Here is a 15,906-nt window from a genome sequence, read left to right as displayed (position 1 = left end):
TTTGAGTCGTTGATGGACAGCAATATTCAAACCTTATCTTTAATTTTCAAGCAGTCTTGACACTGGACCATTCAGGAACACTCAACATGGTAAAGAAATTAACTTTTTTGCCTACCAGTAAATAAAAACTACGTGCTTGGGTCAAATCCAATAGAACACAACACAGAGTGAACCCCTCTGTATTTTCAAGTATTGTGGTGGCAGCATCATGTTATGGGTATGCTAGTCACTGGCAGGGACTGAGGCGTTTGTTAGGATCAAACAAAATCTGAAATCTGAAAGGAGCAAAGCCCAGGATAAAGTTGGAGGAAAACCTGTCTCAGTCTTTTGAATTCCTAACCCTGGAATGTTTAAAGTCAAAGGCAAACCAGAATGGCTTTCTAACAGGTGTTGAGTGTTCCTGAGTGGTCCAGCCTCAGTCCTGACGTAAATTTGCTTTAAATTCAGAGACAAGGTTCGACTATACTGTAGCTGTCCATCAACGACTCCAAAGCAAATTTACTGAGCTTGAGCAATTTTGACATAAACAATGGATTAATGTTGCCCTAAGAATTTTGCAAAGTTGGTAGAATCTTATCCAAAATTATTCACAGCTGTAATGGCTGCCAAAGGTGGTTCCACCAAGTGTTAACTCTGGGGTGTGTATACATACGTAATCAAGACAACTTCGTTGAATTTTTTTAAACTCATTTTGAAAATGTTCTTAGTTTTTTCTTTAACTTTGAAAATGTGGAGTAGGTTGTCTAGGGAAAAATCCAATGTATTCCCTTTTGAGATTAAACTTTAAGGCAGCAAATGGGAAGACTGTGCAAGGGGTATGTAGACGTTCACTAGCGACTGTACATAACATTTCGCACCAATTTCGCACCATGCCATACAGACTCTGGAATAACTTGGTGAGCCTAACACCTCAATTCATTCAGATTCATTTCCTGACCCCATATAGTTGAGGCACTTCGTTAAACCTGAGAATCGTTGTGCCATGAGTGGCAAGAAGTTAACTATCGTTTCTGATGAAGGCTAACCGATTCTTGTGCCTTCCCTCTCAACCCCATTTATGGTGTTTTTAAAGTAACATTTCCCAATCATTCATTCCCCATTTCGACTTTTTCAGATTCAGATTTAATCATTGCAGTGACAGATTTGAGTAATCTGACTGCTGCCATATTGTAATAATTCCCCAATCACTGTACATGTCACTGACTGTATATACTGTACGCACACATTCACAAACAGTACAGTAGATCTGACTCACCTGCCAGACACACAAATATTAACTCACAGACACAGATATTAACTCCTCACACACTGAAATGAAATGTACACCTTGCAGTGCGAAATGTCTGATACAAAATACGAATGAAGAGGCACGAGCAGATAATTGAAGATAACTCATTTCACATTAAGGATGTAGCTAAGGCTTAGATCATATGCCATACTCCACCTGAAATAGCACTGTGTCTGACAGAGAGAGAGAGAGAGAGAGAGTGAAGACAAGCAAGCCTTTTCCAAAACCAGACATCAAAATACACAAGTCAGACAGAAAATAATGGGTCATCATGTTTCACAAGAGAGGAAAAAATAGAACACAGGCAAGCTAGGGTGATTATTTACACAATAAAGGTGTCAAATATAACAAATATTTCAGCAAAATAACCAAAATACTGGGGCTTTGGAAGTCATCATGATCAGATTTCAGATACACATCCACCTCTGCTCAGGAATAATACATAAAAAATCTTATCAAATTAGGAAGCATGTGCCAAGAGCACTACAGTGTCATGTACATGTACTGTCCATCTTTCTGTCTATATTCAAACAAATAGATTTGGCCATAGAAATACATAGCCTTTTCTATAGTCTATAGTCTCTATAGAGTCTATTTCTATAAGTTTGGCTTTGGTATTGTGGGCCTGGATTGTTGTTGTTGTTGTTGTTGTTGTTGCTCACCATGCCCTGGTACAGTACACTATGGCTGTGTGTGCTGCTAGTGAGAAGAGGGTTAGTGGGAGGACCTCTATTTAGCATCTTGACCAAAAAAAGAAAAGAGCCAGAGAGACAGAGAGTCGGTTAAAAACTTTGGTTTCCACTGTTTATCAAATATTAAAAAAAATGTGTACAGCGTATTTTATATCATATATATTTATATATATTTATAAAGTGCTTAATAGGAATAGATTATTATAATATTTAATCATATGTCATCATATGTTAGTTTGTTTTCTTTGCTTGTTTGTTTGTTGTTGTTGTAGTCTTCCTTATGTTTGGCATTGGGATGAGCTGTTATTTACATAATGTTTACAAGTCCCGGGTTGTGCTACCCATGGCGCCCGTCCTATTAGTTGGCAGTGGAGTTGGGAAGAGTTTGGCGGCTCCATGGTGGCGAATCACTGCTGGAATCACGACAGTGAGCAGGTGACGCCGGCGTCTTCAGAGTGGTCACAGTTGTGCACTTCCCAGGATATGTGGGAGCACTGCTGGAGCGAGGCCTCAGAGCCGCTGCACTTCAGATTGTCCAGGAGGATGGTGCCGCTGCCGGGCCCAAAGAAGGCCTCCCCACGGGCCGCAGCGGCCTCCCCACAGCCCAGCTGGCGACACACCACCTGGGCATCAGGCATGTCCCAGGCATCGTCGCACACCGTACCCCATTCCGCCCCTGAGAACATCTCCACCCGGCCCTCGCAGCGGTGCTGCCCGCCCACCAACCTCGCCAGGCCTAGAGGAAGAGACAGGGTGGAAACAGTCACATATACTTGAGCAAATAAACATTAAACACTAGAGACACATATCACATACCTGATCCTAAGACATGATTGAAGTATGATGCATTACATAAGACTGCCTCTGACAAGTGATGCCGGGGAAGGTGTGTTCGATCTTTGGATACCGTGAAACCCAGAACATGTAGCTAAACGTCAACAGGTACAAGACTCACCTTCACTTGGTGGTCTAGTGGTGGGCGTTCTCTCTGTCATCCCGAAGTCATTTCCAGGTGCCACAAGCTGAAAGGCTGGAGAAGGAGAAGGAGGGGGAGACAGCATGAGACATTCATCTGCTGTGTATGTTTCCCAAGGGAGTGGTCATTTACTTGAGAACAACTGCTGATACAGTCCTATCAGAACAGTCTGGAGCACTCAAAACATTGTAATGAGTTAATCAATCGATCAGGTCATCAGATATATCAGAAGAAAACTGCTCCAGAAGTCAACTTAGTGATTCCCTTATCATCTCACTCAGAAATCAAAGGTTCACTGAGGTTCACTTGTTCACCTAGTCTGCTCTACTAACCATGATTTGATGTAGTAGACCTGAGTAACAGGAAGGAAGTCTTTGTCTCTTTCATTCTTTCTTTCTCTACTGTTTGTCTTATTTATCCATAAAGAATGGAGGTTTAGCCTGCAGGCTTCCAGTGAGGCTAATGACCCCGGACTTCTCCACTCTATATTTTATGCCACCCAGCTACTCAACTCTGCACCTTAGAGGCTGCTGCCCTATACAGTATACATAGACATGCAATCACTGGCCACTTTAATAATGGAACACTAGTCACTTTAATTATGTTTACATACTGCTTTACTCATCTCATATGTATATACTGTTTTCTATTTTACTGTATTTAGTCAATGCCACTCCGACATTGCTCGTCCTAATATTTACATATTTCTTAATTCCATTCTTTTACTTTTAGATTTGTGTATGGTTGTGAATTGTTAGATACTACTGCACTGTTGGAGCTAGGAACGCGAGCATTTCGATACATCCGCAATAACATCTGCTAAATATGTGTGTGATCAATACATTTGATTTGATTTGATGCACTTTGGACCATCTGGGCGGGTGCCTACTCCTCAGAGACCAACACTCACACAGTTAAATGCACCAGCTCAGCAGGGAAGACGAGAGGTGGATGACTGTGGGAATGGTGACTATGGGGTGACTGTGTGAGTAACTGTGAGCGAAAGCTACAGAGGATTTTTGTGTGTGTTCATTTGAGTGAGTGTGTGTGTGTATTTGTGTGTGTGTGTATTTACTTGACTATGTGCCTAGCTGTCTCAGTCTTAACAAGTCACTACTGTAGCAGTACTGCCTGCAGCAGATCAACATATACATTTCTGATTCACATCGGACAACAAAGTTATATTGCCACAGTTCCAGTCGGTCTTACGTGTACAGATGACTCCAGCGTCTTCATGATGTCCACAGTTGTGCTGTCCCCAGCCCAGGTGGAAACAAGCCGCCAGCTCCCCTTCACTGCCCCTACAGTCCACATTGTCCAGCAGGATGGGGCCCGAGCCGTAGCCGAAGTAGGCCAGGACCTTGGCAGAGATGGCAGGGCCACAGCCCAGGTGCCTACACACCACCTGGGCATTGGGCAGATCCCAGTCATCATCACACACCGTGCCCCACTGGTTGTTGTGGAACACCTCCACACGGCCCTGGCAGCTGCTGTTACCATTCACCACGCGGATGGTGGGCCGCTCTGGAGGAGGAGAAGGAGAGACAGAGGGGTATGAGGAGATGAGGAGCACATTCTTCATGGAGAGGTTCATCGAAAATGGTGGTACTATGCATCCCTGTTGCACAATTTAATATCTGTGAATAATAAGACAATATTATAATAACTGATATATGAGTTTAGAGTGCATTAGCGGGAGTTTATAATTATCACATGGGGGTGCAACATCATTACCTCTTGTTGTCATAGCAATCGTTGTCACAGCCGTAGTTGCTTCGGTGACTAATTCTGTTTGGTCGGTTACTAGAATAATAGGAGAAATGCGTTAGAATCAGAATGATGAGTCAGTTTACACATACGCAAGCTGATGCCTACAGTACACAGCAGAGGGTTTTCCATCCTCTGAGATGAGAGACTGGGAAGAGAGTGGGTGGGGCGACTTGATTTACTTGCTCCACTACCACCATTGATTGAGTGGCGCTGCTGAGTCACAGATTTTAGACAGAGAAACCTATAGGGGCAACAGCACCGTCTGTTGCTCATAGGATAGAGGTGCAGCAGTGTGGCCTGATGATCTGGGTCTGATGAGGGCCTACACTGCAGCTGTTATTGCTATTGTAGTACTGCAGTACATGAAAACGGAAATGACTTCAACAATTACCTGCAGTGCTGGCAGTCTGTAAGACTCCCCTTCCCATGCCCATGGTGTCAGTGTTCATAGGAGGAACGGTAGTGGATCCTGAGCCTGCACAGATAGAACAAACATGAATAGCAGATATTAAAAATAGTGTTCAAGCCATTAGCAACATGAATTTAAGAAAGAGAGAGCGAGAGTGAAAGTGAGAGAGAGAGAGAAAAAGAGACAGAGAGAATAAGAAAAAGCTTCTCACCTGAACAGATAACCCCAGCGTCCTCATGATGTCCACAGTTGTGTATCCCCCAGCCCAGGCTGTAGCATTTACTCAGCTGGTTCTCGTAGCCATTACAGTTGACGTTGTCCAGTAGAATCAGGCCTGTCCCGTAGCCAAAATAGGCATTGGTGGTGGAGGAAACGGCATGGCCACAGTATATCTGCTGGCACACCACCCCTGCGTCTCTCATACCCCAGTCGTCATCACACACCGTCCCCCAGCTGCCACGGTAGTAGACCTCCACCCGCCCTTGGCAGTAGTCCAGTCCACCAACTAACCGGATCGTACCATCTCCTGAAATATAGGGGAGGGGAGGGATTAATCACCATTCCATACATCTTCTCAGTCAAAGCCTGGCTTCATTCATGACATACAGTACATGATGGCATAAAATCCTTCAAACTGAATATCTCTCTATTTCACTATTTAGCTTGGATTCCAGGCTAGATTTATTGAGATCTTGTGTGCAGATGTTGTCTTTATACAACACATTGAATAAACACTCTGTATTGAGCATGTGTTCATTCTTTTTCAGTTCATTTTCTGTCCCTCTGCGACAGTGTTTGTAGACGGGTTAGCTGACAACATCACGAAAATTGAAAAGTTGAAACAATACCAAAGTGTCCTCCCTGCCACTGTTTTGGCAAAAGGCTGCAGGATGGGGCTGGAGAAGTATAACCACTCTCAAATCCATAGATAACAAAATTATAGTTTTAAGGCCCTGTGCAGGCAAAAACAGAATTTTCCTATGTTTTATATATTTAAACACTACGAGGTTGGAATAACACTGTGAAATTGTGAAAATTATGATAATGGCCTCCATACGCAAGAGCTGTTTGAAAAGACCGCCCGAAATTTCACGCCTGTTTTGGCCTGACTGGTAACATCACCAGGCAGTAAATTAGTTAATAGACCAATGAGAAAGAGAATAGAGTTTCAAACCTCTGTGCCAATAACAGCTAGTTTTCAGTTTTACCCTCCCCACTCAGACGACTCCCAGACAGTCCTAGCTAAATTCTTGATTGAGAAATTGCTCTTTGCTAAGAATCTATTTTTGTAATTTTTTTTTACCATTTTAATTGAAAACATTAAGAGTAAGGTACTTAAATGTTACCCAGAAATTATTTGATATTGAGATAAAAACAGCTGCATTGGACCTTTGAACATGTTTTGAGGCTATACGGTGTTTGTTTCCATTTTGAAGTTATATTCTTCAAGAATTAATGAGTACATATCATTGATTTAAAAATGGATGTAGCAACTGCAGATTGGCCCTTTAAAACTATTAAGTGAATAAAATAAACCCTTCTTGACTCAATTTTGTTTACTTATTTTGTGTGTGTGTTTGACTGAAATTAGAGAGAAATAAATTAAATGATCACTTACTTAACCCTGAGTTTCTCCTAGACGGAGTGGTAGGCTCGCCCATGCCCCGTGACTCCAGCACTGATGTATCTGAGGAGAGATGAGGAAAAAAAGGAGTGAAAATGTATGTTTTTATTAGTGAAAATAGATTATTTTATTAGTCACCAAGGATATGTCCCTCTTAGAGATCTTAGAGATCCTTATAAATTGTAAAGACCCTACCTATAGAAAAGGAATTAGAACAGTTATAGACTAGATTTTTATATATATCTCTATGGGCCCTACCTTTGCATGTGACAGACACGTCCTCATAGTGGTAACAGTTGTGGATGCCCCAGCCCAGACTTCCACACTGTCCCAGGTCTGTCTCCCCTCCTTTGCAGTCTACATTGTCCAGCAGGACGGGCCCTGAGCCCTGGCCATACTCTGAGATGCTGCCCACCACCATGGCCAGACCACAGTCCAGCTGCCGACACACCACGTTGGCATCTACCATGTCCCAGTCGTCATCACACACTGTACCCCATGTCCCGTTGTGCCAAACCTCCACACGCCCCTCACACCTGTTACGCCCGTTTACCAGACGCACTGGAGAGGAGAGGGAAGAGAGATCCAAAGATACACGGTCAGCCAGATACAAAATAATATTACCAGACGCACTGAAGAGGAGGGAGAGCAAAATACAACAGAGGATTCACTGAGGAACCAGCAATCAGGACAGCTGACCTCCCTGCTCCCTCCCACTCCGATGCTGATGTCATGAATGTGACTGTAAGTGTGTGATGTTGTCATACTATCCTGTCAGGAGGCTGGTTTCTAGATCTCATTTAAGTTCATTCAAACCTTGTCCTTTTACTCACTTTGACTACACGCTAGCCACTCTTTTTGTGTTCTACACGTGCCACACAACATAGAACAAAAGTTTGTGCAAGCACATAAAAAAGCCTACTGTCTGTGGGACAGTATACTGTGTGTTACTGTCTGGAAATATCACTATCATATAATGATAGTTAATAGTGACAAGAATCCGTTTAGAATAGCTTGTGTAATCCCTTCCACCTTCCAATTTAAGGAACAAAATAAGACTAAACAAGCCACATGAGAGAGAGAGAGGGAGAGATGGAGAGAGAGAGATAGAGTGAGGGATAGAAGGAGATGGCGAGAGAGAGAGAGAGAGAGAGAGAGAGAGAGAGAGAGGGGAGGGGAGGGAGGGAGATGAAGCACACACTGTAGCAGAATAAGTAATTCCGGGGGATTAGGTAAATTGAGAGCAAAGGGAAGTGACCTTGTTGTAGTGTCCCTGGGGCACTGATCTTTCTCTCGCTCTCTCCTTTTCCTTCTTTTTCCCTCCCTCCTTCCCTCTCTCTTGCTTCACAAGTTAAGTTTGATAGTATTTTATTCATGAGTTGGATGTGGACATGTATTTGTTGAACATGGGTATTTCAGACAGACAGAAGGTGTGGTGGATGTGGTGAGAGTTGGCGGGAGCCCAGCAGTGCATTGCCAACCTTGAGAATGCGTTGTCTTCATGGCAGTCATCGTCGTTGTGCTATTGGCTGGAAAAAGAGGGAGGAAGGAGAGAGAGAAAGAGGGAGAGACTTTGGTCAAATGATTTGTTGAAAGGAGGTTCTTGGCCCTCCATAGTTACTGTACTCTGTATCTACTATATCTATTTTCCTGTAATCCGAGACGCAGCTTGAAAACGCAGCAGGAAGCCTATTTAAACCATGTAGCTAAACCAGCTAAGAAGTCTACATAGAAATATGTACTGAAGGTTGACACATTCCAGTTTGTGAACTTTGGGGGTTTTCGTTTTGAGAATGGAAACAGAAAAGTTACCAAAATAATACCCACTGTCTCTTTCATTTTTAATATGATTGTCAGGTTTTATTTTGTTAAAATCACTGTAGAGTTGGATGTGGAACTGGGCACTCCAGGAGAGGTTTGGGAAACGCTAGTTTAAAATAATCCCTCAACAGTGCATTTGGAAAGTATTCAGACCCCCACATTTTGCTACGTTACAGCCTTATTCTAGAATGGATTAAATCATTTTTTCCCCCCTCATCAATCTACACACAATACCCCATACTGACAAAGCAAAAATAGGTTTTTAGAAATTTCAAAACTGAAATATTTACATAAGTATTCAGACCCTTTACTCAGTACTTTGTTGAAGCACCTTTCGCAGCGATTACAGGCACAAGTCTTCTTGGGTATGATGCTACAAGCTTGTCACACCTGTATTTGGGGAGTTTCTCTCATTCTTCTCTGCAGATCCTCTCAAGCGCTGTCAGGTTGGATGGGGAGCATCGCTGCACAGCTATTTTCAGGTCTCTCCAGAAATGTTCGATCGGATTCAAGTCTGTGCTCTGGCTGGGACACTCAGGGACATTCAAAAATTTGTCCCGAAGCCACTCCTGCGTTATCTTGGCTATGTGCTTAGGGTCGTTGTCCTGTTGGAAAGTGAACCTTCGCCACAGTCTGAGGTCCTGAGCGCTCTGGAGCAGGTTTCCATCAAGGATCTCGCTGTACTATCCTCCATTCATCTTTCCCTCGATCCTGACTAGTCTCCCAGTCCTGCCGCTGAAAAACATCCCCACAGCATGATGCTGCCACCACCATGTGTCACCATGGTGGTGGTGGGATGTTTCCTCCAGATGTGACGCTTGGCATTCAGGCCAAAGAGTTAAATCTTGGTTTCATCAGACCAGAGAATCATGTTTCTCATGGTCATATTTCTTTAGGTGTCTTTTGTCAAACTCCAAGCGGGCTGTCATGTGCCTTTTACAGAGGAGTGGCTTCCTTCTGGCCACTCTACCATAAAGGCCTGATTGGTGGAGTGCTGCAGAGATGGTTGTCCTTCTGGAAGGTTCTCCCATCTCCACAGAGGAACTCTGGAGCTCTGTCAGAGTGACCATCGGGTTCTTGGTCACCACCCTGACCAAGGCCCTTCTCCCCCGATTGCTCAACTTCTTTCATTTAAGAATGATGGAGACCACTGTGTTCTTGAGGACCTTCAATGCTACCAAATGTTTTGGTACCCTTCCCCAGATCTGTCCCTCAACACAATCCTGTCTACGGACAATTCCTTCGACCTCATGTCTTGTTTTTTTCTCTGACATGCACTGTCAACGGTGGGACCTTATATAGACAGATGTGTGCCTTTCCAAATCATGTCCAATCAATTGAATTTATCACAGGTGGACTCCAATCAAGTTGTCGAAACGTCTCAAGGATGATCAATGGAAACAGGATGCACCTGAGCTCAATTTTGAGTCTCATAGCAAAGGTTCTGAATACTTATTTAAATAAGGTATTTCTGTGTTTTATTTTTTATACATTTGCTAAAATCTCTAGAAACCTTTTTTTTCTCGCTTTGTCAATAAGGGGTATTGTGTGTAGATTGATGAGGAAAAACATAAATTTAGTCCATTTTAGAATAAGGCTGTAATGTAACAAAAACAGGAAAAGGTCAAGAGGTCTTTCTAAATGCACTATATGTCTTTGACTACGCATTAACCAAACATCTGATAAAAGTCAATACAGATATAATGATTAAACACCTTGGGTGCATCTTCTCCCATCACTTAGCAACCACACAGATTCTATAGGGTTGGGCTGTGTTTAGTACTGTGTTGACAAACTTCTAAGTCTCATTCACTTGGCTATATTGTATGACTGTGAGAAATCTGGAAATTGAGATTGTGCTCTGTATTATTCCTCAGGTTCCTTTACTGGGATTTGTTGGCCTGTATGTCTGGGACCATAAAGTTTGAGGACATCAACTGTGGGGAAGTATAAAGCCACTGAAACGGTGGTTTCTGGTTACCTGTCTCACAAAGAGAGAAGAGGAATCTTTCTAAACATTATGCCAAAAATAGGTAAATTCACAGGCTTCTCCCTTTGAAGATTACCCGGCTCATTGAAACTAAAGGCCCTAAACACGTAAACAGTTATGTTATGTTCGCTATGTGGGTTAGTTATTGATATTACAATATGGTGTTTCTTTGTTTTGTCATATGTATTCATAAGTGACGTAGGACTGAAATCTGGGGTGGGAACAGTAACGTTACGTGCATTTCAGAAAAGATGGGTCAGTAAAACGAGAAGAGATTGACTTGGAAATATACTCACTGGATATGGCTCGTCTGCTGATTTTGGTCATATCTTTTGAAATCAGAAAATAAAGAGTAGTATGTCAAGCACAAAGAGATGTCTTAGATACCACAGAAATCCAATGCATATTTGAAGTTTGTAAACATGTTCTATTTTTAGCTAGGGGTCCATTCGATCCATAAAGTCCAAAATAGTATAATCAATAACTACTCAGTCACTCCCCGACCGTATCCCTGTTCTGAACAACTAGCAGAATGTTCTGTACTTCAAAGCCTAACTGGATAACAGCTACTAGAGGCAGGCAGTCCTACGGGGACTTGTTCCTGTCCCAAGTACACCCAGGTACACCAGGTTCTCTAGCTCTGTAAAGGTTACATACACATGTAAATGTTCTGACTTATTCAGCTTATGGCTAGGAAAATCATGACAGATCTGTCTCTTTGCAGTACATATCAAAACTAATTTCACCCACCAATTTATCTGCAAGGAGGGAGCATTCCTTGAGCTGGTGTAATGTTGGTTAATTCTCCTACCCCCCAAAGCCCTCTTTTGCCCCCACACACACCCCAAACACCCCCCCCCCCACTCCTCCCCCAACCATCCTTTCCACCCTCACCCCCCAACCCCCTCCACACACACAGCCCAGACAACTATGGGGTTTAAAAACAATAGTCTCCCAATTCAAAATGAGCAGTGGTGAAATAGCACGCACACGTACACTCACCGATCTGCAGAATCCCACTGATGCCCACCAGTAGCAGGGAACCTAGCAGGGACAACAGCAGCCAGACAACCACTGTCCAGCCTCCACATGGTCTACGCACACAATCTGCTACACGCTGCCCTCGCATGGCTCGCTGTCTGACTGACGCTCCAATCAGTCTGGGTGCCTGATGGAAAACACACTTACACACACAACCAATCAGTGCACTGGACACTCTATCTCCATCTCTGTCTCTGTCTCTGTCTCTCTGTCGCTCTCACACACACTATACCTACCTTCCTGCCTTTTTCTGTTTCTCTTCACTGCTGAAACAGTCCTGGACCCCTAATACTGGTACTCACTGTCCACCACTAGTCTACGACTACTACTCATAATCAATAACCATTGTATTCCCAACATAGCATTGGATAGTCGTTTCTAGTGCAACCCCCTGCAGCCAAATGACTATACTGTAGTGGGGAGTTAGTATCGGTGATAGTATCAGGCAAGTGAAGCTTATGGTTGGTAGTTGGAACATAAATAGTTTCCAAAAACCATGCGCACTGAACTGAAACCGGTGTGTGTGTGTGTGTGTGTGTGTGTGTGTGTGTGTGTGTGTGTGTGTGTGTGTGTGTGTGTGTGTGTGTGTGTGTGTGTGTGTGTGCGTGCGCATGTGTGTGTCTGTCTGTGTGTGTGTTCCAGTGATGGAGAGGAGAGGTGTGAGTGGGCACACCATGCTGTGTCTCTGTATCCACTCCAGATTGATTGGCACTAAAACAACTCCCAGTGTGCCCCAGGACCTGCTGGAGCATGAAGCCGACTGGCCCATTTCCCCAGGCCAAAATGGCTGCCTAGCTGCCTACTACACTGCCACCCCAGCACACTGCACACTGTCTGGCTGCTAAAACACTGGGCACAGAGAAACTGTTGTGACCTGTGGTGAGCATGCTGGTACAAAATGGATACCAGTGCCATGCATCACCCAAGTGGCAGTGAGTGGACATGTGCCACAACTACCCCAACAGAGTGGCAAACATTCTATTTTCTTTTCAAATTTGTCTATTCTGTACTACGGAGGGCAGTAAGTAAGGGACATCAGTAGTTATACAGTATGTCTAGAGGGCGTAGACAGTACGGGTGCATCAAAGCTGGGACTAAGAGACTGATAAACAGCTTCTTTCTCCGGTACCCTGCCCTGAACCACCTGCTATACTAGGAAGCACAACAAAACGTGACCAACAAATCTGGTTTCATAGGGAGCAGCAAGAAACATTGTAAACTGCTGCTGCTGCTGCTTGATTTCTCTTGATTTCTCTTGATTTCTCTTGATTTCTCTTGATTTCTCTTGATTTTGCCAACAAACAGCTCTTGCCTGGAGGGATGTTTGTTTTTCAAAATAGGTCTGACTCCAGTAATAAACTATTTAATTGCATAGAACTATTGCCCTGAAATCACATCCTCAAGCTCATATTTATCCACTGAATTCTGAAGAAAAGTTTGGTTTGTATAATTGTTTGATAAAGCAATCTAAATGTGAAATATTTTCAAACGTCTTTTATTGAGGAAAATGCTTGTTTTGCCTATGTCTGATCAGACTTTTGGGTTGGTTGTTTGTCTTTGTATTGGACCAAAAGCCTCTTTGACCTTACAGAGGAATGTGTACTAGTTAGTTTGGGGACTGGGGATGGATGATGAGGGGAGAAGGAGAATATGATATTGGCCCCTGGAGATAGTGGACATTCCGAGCCCAGGGGCCAACAAAAAGACATTTCTGCTGTCTGTGGTCCCGATCGTCAGGCCTAAACGCTGCTTCCTGCAATCTGTCACTGGAACTCTCCGAAACGCTTAGGCAGCCGATGACACCACAGGGGCGCCTCTCGGCTCCTGGGAGAATAGGAGGAGAGGGGGGTAAGCAGCAGCTAGAAGGGGAGGGTGGCAAGACCAAATTCACCTGCTCCTCTACCTGTAGATATGTGTCCAGTTCAGTTGAATTCTGCCCATATGTTGTAGTATAGTGTAGCTACACTGTATATTACCATAGCAGATACTGGAATGTACTGTAAATACACTGACAGGTTAGCGAGGCCAAGTATCCTCCTCTAACACCCTTCAGCACCAATCAACAGCTTAACAAACCCACTAACCTTGACCCTGTTCAACAACACTAACCCTGGCCAATGCATTTGGAGCCTCTACCCTGTGTTATTTAATTTAATTGTATTGACGGCCATATTGCATGTATGGAAGGCCATGACATTGAGTTGAAAGGTGAAAGGCAGGAGGGAGGAGGTTGTGGAGAGCAGAGGCAACCAGAGGTCATTGTGCTGTCCAATTAGGAAGCAGGGATTTTAATGCGGAGCAGCCCAGCACCATGGCTGTTCCATTGGGCACAGCGTGCTAACAAACCGCTCGAAACCCTGGGACAAATGGTTCAGTTATGAGGGATGAAAAATAATCTAGTCCCCAATGTTGTATTTTTCAATACTCCATTCATAACGGGATGTAGCGCAGATCCGCCGGGGAATAATGTTGCCTTTTGTGTCGGCTGTGCTTCCCCTCCCTCCTCTTTGCCCTGCGCCCCTGAGAAATAGCTGAAAGATCCTCTGCCCCATGAAAATACCCCTGAACGTCCAAGATAACCAGGAATATAACACTCTGACTCTCTCTCACGGTCACTCACACTAAAAGGGAGGAATTTTCACCCCTTTAAATTCAGATTCTTTGCATCGGTCGACAGGTCTATCTGCCCCTTATCCATTTCCATGGATAACATCATCCCCGCATTGCATATTTCTTGTTCTTTGCCCATTAAGACGCAGCAAATAAGACAGAAGAGTCATATCTTCAATCAGTTATTGACAAAAAGAAAATCATTTTCATGCTAACATAGGGTTGTAGAGTTATAATTGGTTATAATTGTGATATTATTTTGTAATTTTCCAATTACAATGCAACTTTAGAAATCCCTAAATTATTTATGTTCTTGTTACATTCACTGAAATATTATATGATTAACTACAGAGTGAATATAGTTATACAAAACCACTGTGGTGAGACATTCAAAAGGCACATTTCAGACTACTTTCCAATCACTGGCTTGAAGTATAATATCTATTTAAACTAAGAGTTAGGATAATGTGCAATTTGAAAAATTTACAAAACATAAAGAAATTATAATAATTTTCAAAGATACCTGGAATAAAAGTTGCTCTCTTTTCCCACAGGATAAATAAAATGAAATAAATTTTGAAAAATATCTACAAACAAATTGTCCTTCGATTTTCTGATGGCAGGTAGCTCACAGAACAGTTCCCCAACTCTCGCAGCAGAAAAACATAAGAACTTTGTGTGGAAATAGAGGGAGAAAAAAACAGTCGTCCGGCTCTACATGTACCAAGCTGTCTTTCATCTCCTTCACCTTTCCGTGATTATAAGTACCTGACTTCAGTGACAAGGATTACTTAAAACAATAAAGACAACAGCATTGTATGTTAATATCCTAATGCCCCGTGACTGCCTATGGTTAGAAGAAGCAGAAGAGAAAAAAAGGAAATGTTGAAAGCCAACCCTTCACATGTACATCTCCAGTTTCAGCTAGCGCTCATTCAAGGTGCGGTCTTCCTCATCTAAGGGACTGTACAGTCACAAGGGGAGAATATGGAGGAGAGGGCAGTGGCTGTGTCTGTGGCCGTGTGCGTGTGCATGTGTGTGTGTGTTGTGCGTGCGTGTGTCTCCCACCCACAGTCACAGTAGTAAAGTAACACAGTGTGAAGCTGATTCAATGTTTCAGGTTCAGAGATTTGAAATAGAATTTCACCTTTAGTGTTTTTTTATGTGAAAACAAAGAAACAAAAAACGGACTCAAATATGATTGCAACAGCATTCAAACATGAGACACATCTACAGGACACTGAGAGAGGTATATGTTTTTGTATAAGAGCACAAGCATGACATGATAACTGCCAGGTCTACAAAACAGAAGTTTCCATAAGTTGTGAGTTCAGGTACGCCTCCGCGCAACAGCAAACCAAGGAAAGTAAGAGAGGTGCTCAACAACAATGACAAAATCCAACAAAAGGACTTACCATGAAAAACTTGCAAAAGGTCTAATTCGAGGCGGAAAGGAGTTGGAGCACTCAACAAAAATGGCAAAAGTCAGAGAAGAATTTTATCCATTGTTCAGGATGAGTACAGGTGACTGATGCTTCCTTCCTCAAATAAGTCCTTTTTCACGGTAAGTCCATTTGTTGGATTTCCATGATGTGTCTTTGGTCACACGATACTTCCAGCACTCACTGAAATATACCTACCATATTTGTATAGAATAACAACATGCAGGGAAAATAGAGCAGTAT

The 15,906-nt window shown here is 43.1% G+C and overlaps 1 protein-coding gene across 2 annotated transcripts; it reads right to left on the bottom strand.

Annotated features, from left to right (window-relative positions):
• Window positions 1-1,099: 1,099 nt before the first annotated feature.
• LOC115148436 (scavenger receptor cysteine-rich domain-containing group B protein) lies at window positions 1,100-15,183 on the bottom strand. Of its 2 annotated transcripts, XM_029690325.1 has the most exons (12): window positions 14,745-15,183; window positions 11,567-11,753; window positions 10,867-10,899; window positions 8,241-8,288; window positions 7,018-7,320; window positions 6,754-6,822; window positions 5,347-5,661; window positions 5,118-5,201; window positions 4,691-4,759; window positions 4,166-4,480; window positions 2,936-3,010; window positions 1,100-2,716 (listed from the first exon to the last, which is right to left on the bottom strand). In XM_029690325.1, exons 2-12 carry the CDS (start codon window positions 11,697-11,699, stop codon window positions 2,400-2,402), a joined length of 1,761 nt encoding a protein of 586 aa, XP_029546185.1. In that variant the 5' UTR covers window positions 11,700-11,753; window positions 14,745-15,183; the 3' UTR covers window positions 1,100-2,399. The 2 variants fall into 2 exon arrangements, with proteins under 2 accessions (XP_029546185.1, XP_029546186.1); XM_029690326.1 differs by lacking the exon at window positions 14,745-15,183 and having other exon boundaries at window positions 11,573-12,165.
• Window positions 15,184-15,906: the final 723 nt, after the last annotated feature.

The sequence above is a fragment of the Salmo trutta genome, chromosome 15, assembly GCF_901001165.1.
Source record: "Salmo trutta chromosome 15, fSalTru1.1, whole genome shotgun sequence".
NCBI lineage: Eukaryota > Metazoa > Chordata > Actinopteri > Salmoniformes > Salmonidae > Salmo > Salmo trutta.
Note: the sequence above shows the minus strand (reverse complement) of the source record. Positions and strands in the feature narration are given on the sequence as shown.